The sequence below is a fragment of the Euprymna scolopes genome, chromosome 12 (assembly GCF_053919585.1).
Source record: "Euprymna scolopes isolate OS-2025 chromosome 12, ASM5391958v1, whole genome shotgun sequence".
Taxonomy (NCBI): Eukaryota; Metazoa; Mollusca; class Cephalopoda; order Sepiida; family Sepiolidae; genus Euprymna; species Euprymna scolopes.
The window spans coordinates 70,571,677-70,574,025 of record NC_136493.1 but is presented as its reverse complement, the minus strand read 5'-3'; the positions used below and the strand labels follow the sequence as shown (position 1 = coordinate 70,574,025).

The window sequence follows — 2,349 nt, the reverse complement described above, 5'->3', positions numbered from 1 at the left end:
TTCTACCTTTCCTTTCTAGTTTCATTTTCCATGAAAACATATATGAATAGTGTCATTCTTGGTTAGACTTGGTAGTTCGTTAAATTTTAAATCTGTTTCACGCCTTTTTTTCATGTCTTTTCATTATTTTTTTTGTGCAAAATGTTGAAAAGATTTGTTCTAAGAATTCTTTTCATTAAATGTTGGTCCGACGGCGATTTTTTTTTCAATGTTTATATTGGGCCAATATATAACATTCTTCGCCCTTGTAATGCGCTTTCTATCCCTAGATGTCCAGTATGAATCTTATGTAGGGCCTCTTTTCTTAAAGAGTTTCAGACCACTATTTGTGTGCCTTTTAATGCTAGTCCTTTCACAACCAATATCTCATCACGAACTGACATGTATGGCACTATTGTAGGTGGTACATCGTTGTTTTCTGCTGATTTCGCACATTTCATCAGCATGTAGCGTCTACCCCGGAACTAAAATTTGACAGAGACTTTTGAATTGTCACCGTTTCCGGAGAGCTCTAAAAAAGAGGAAAAAAAAAAACTGTGGTGCCAAATTCGAGTGCCCTCTCTTCCTCTTTCACTCGCTGACCCTTGAGGAGTTAACACGCACTACTGCTCTGTCTGTCACATGTGCGCGACACGCGCTATGCCAGTTCTCATAATGAAACAAAAAAAACATTCTTCTTACCTTTCCACGCCATTTTTCACTCGAACGGCTATCCCAAAGAAAAATATTTAATTTATCTTTTCTTTTCGACTTTACGCCAAAAAAGAGAACATTCACCCAGTCAGTAAAGATTTCTTTCTTTTCTACGGACACAAAAGAAACCACATGAGTGTGATACACAAAAGGGTAAATAAAATTACACTTCTTTTAATAAGCCAAGTCTGACTATTTTTTTTCATTAATTTTTCTGAATATTTGTTTTTTATTAATGTTTATGAAAAATTATCTTTAAGGAACTGTTCATCGTTTTGCCCAGCAAGCAGCTCATTTCACTGGTGACCCCTTTTCATCAGACTTTGGTAGAACACGCGAGGAGCTGGACATTCCCAATTCGGCAGTTTAAAGACTTTCAAACTAAGTTTTTCTCAACCCAGGCCAGGGCGGCAAACCAACCATGGATAGTGATACCATATCGGCGACAACGGCAATACAGGCCGTTCTTAAAATTCTGCCTTTCTGGACACACGACCCGACGTTGTGGTGCGCCCACGTGGAAGCTCAGTTTTTCACGCAGCGAATTCACAGCAAATTAACTAATTGAACCACGTGGTGGCCGCACTCACGCACAAAGTGATGGCTGAAGTCCGTGACTTGATAATGGCACCCCCAGGATCTATTTCTTATGTCACTTTTAAGTCGGAGTTAATCAGAAGAACAACCGACTCCCAACAAAAGCGTCTCCGGCAAGTGCTGATCAAGGAGGAACTCGGCGACCGAAAACCATCCCAATTACTGAGCCGGATGAAACAATTAATGGGCGAAAGCGTTCTACAGCCGGACATCCTCAAACAATTATTCGTTAGTAGGCTGCCGTCCAGTATTCAGATGATACTAGCATCTTCCAAAGACACCACCTTGGTCGAGGAATTGGCGGAGTTGGCAGACAAAATCATGGAAGTAACGGTTTCAGTAGCCCCGGTGCACGCACAGGCACCAGAGGATTCCTTTCCCGAAACCTCAGGCACCTCCACATATATCCGCGAAGAACTGGAGAGACAAGACCAACTAATCCAAAACCTGAGTGACCAGATTCGTGATATGGAGCTCAGACCAAGCAAATACCCGCGTCCGAGCGGACAGGACCGTTCTCGACCACGAAGTAACAGTCGAAATGGTGACAGGCTGTGTCGATTCCATGCGCGTTATGGCGAAAAGGCTTTCCAATACCGCAGGCCTTGCTCTTTCATGAAGAACGATAAGCAAGCAGGAAACGGCCAGGCCAGGTGGTGAGCAGCTCACTTCAAGCATCTGTAGCGTTGGATCTTTTCCAGTTTCTTCTCAGTATACGTCAAGTTTTTTTTTATTTATCCATCTCTGTATCTGTTATCTCTTGTGCAGTATCCTTTAGATAGACACATGATAATGCATCTGTGATTACTGATTCACGACCCGGGATATATATCACCTCAAATTCATATTTCTGCAGTGCAAATAAAAATCTCTGTATTCTTGGACGGCTATTTGTAATTGATTTTTTAAAAGTCTGCCTCAACGGTTTATGATTATATGCAATGAGAAAATGTCTTCCATAAGCCAATTGGTGAAATTTTTACAGGCAAACACTATACTAACTGTTTTTAATTAGGACAATAATTCTGTTCTGCAGGAGTCATCGAACGTGAAGCGTAT

General features: G+C 41.3%; 1 protein-coding gene across 1 annotated transcript; it reads left to right on the top strand.

The window, feature by feature from the left end:
* The first annotated feature begins 1,293 nt into the window (after positions 1–1,293).
* LOC145291063 (uncharacterized) lies at positions 1,294–1,950 on the top strand. The gene has a single exon (XM_080136574.1). The coding sequence runs from the start codon at positions 1,294–1,296 to the stop codon at positions 1,948–1,950; it is 657 nt and encodes a 218-aa protein (XP_079992700.1).
* Positions 1,951–2,349: the final 399 nt, after the last annotated feature.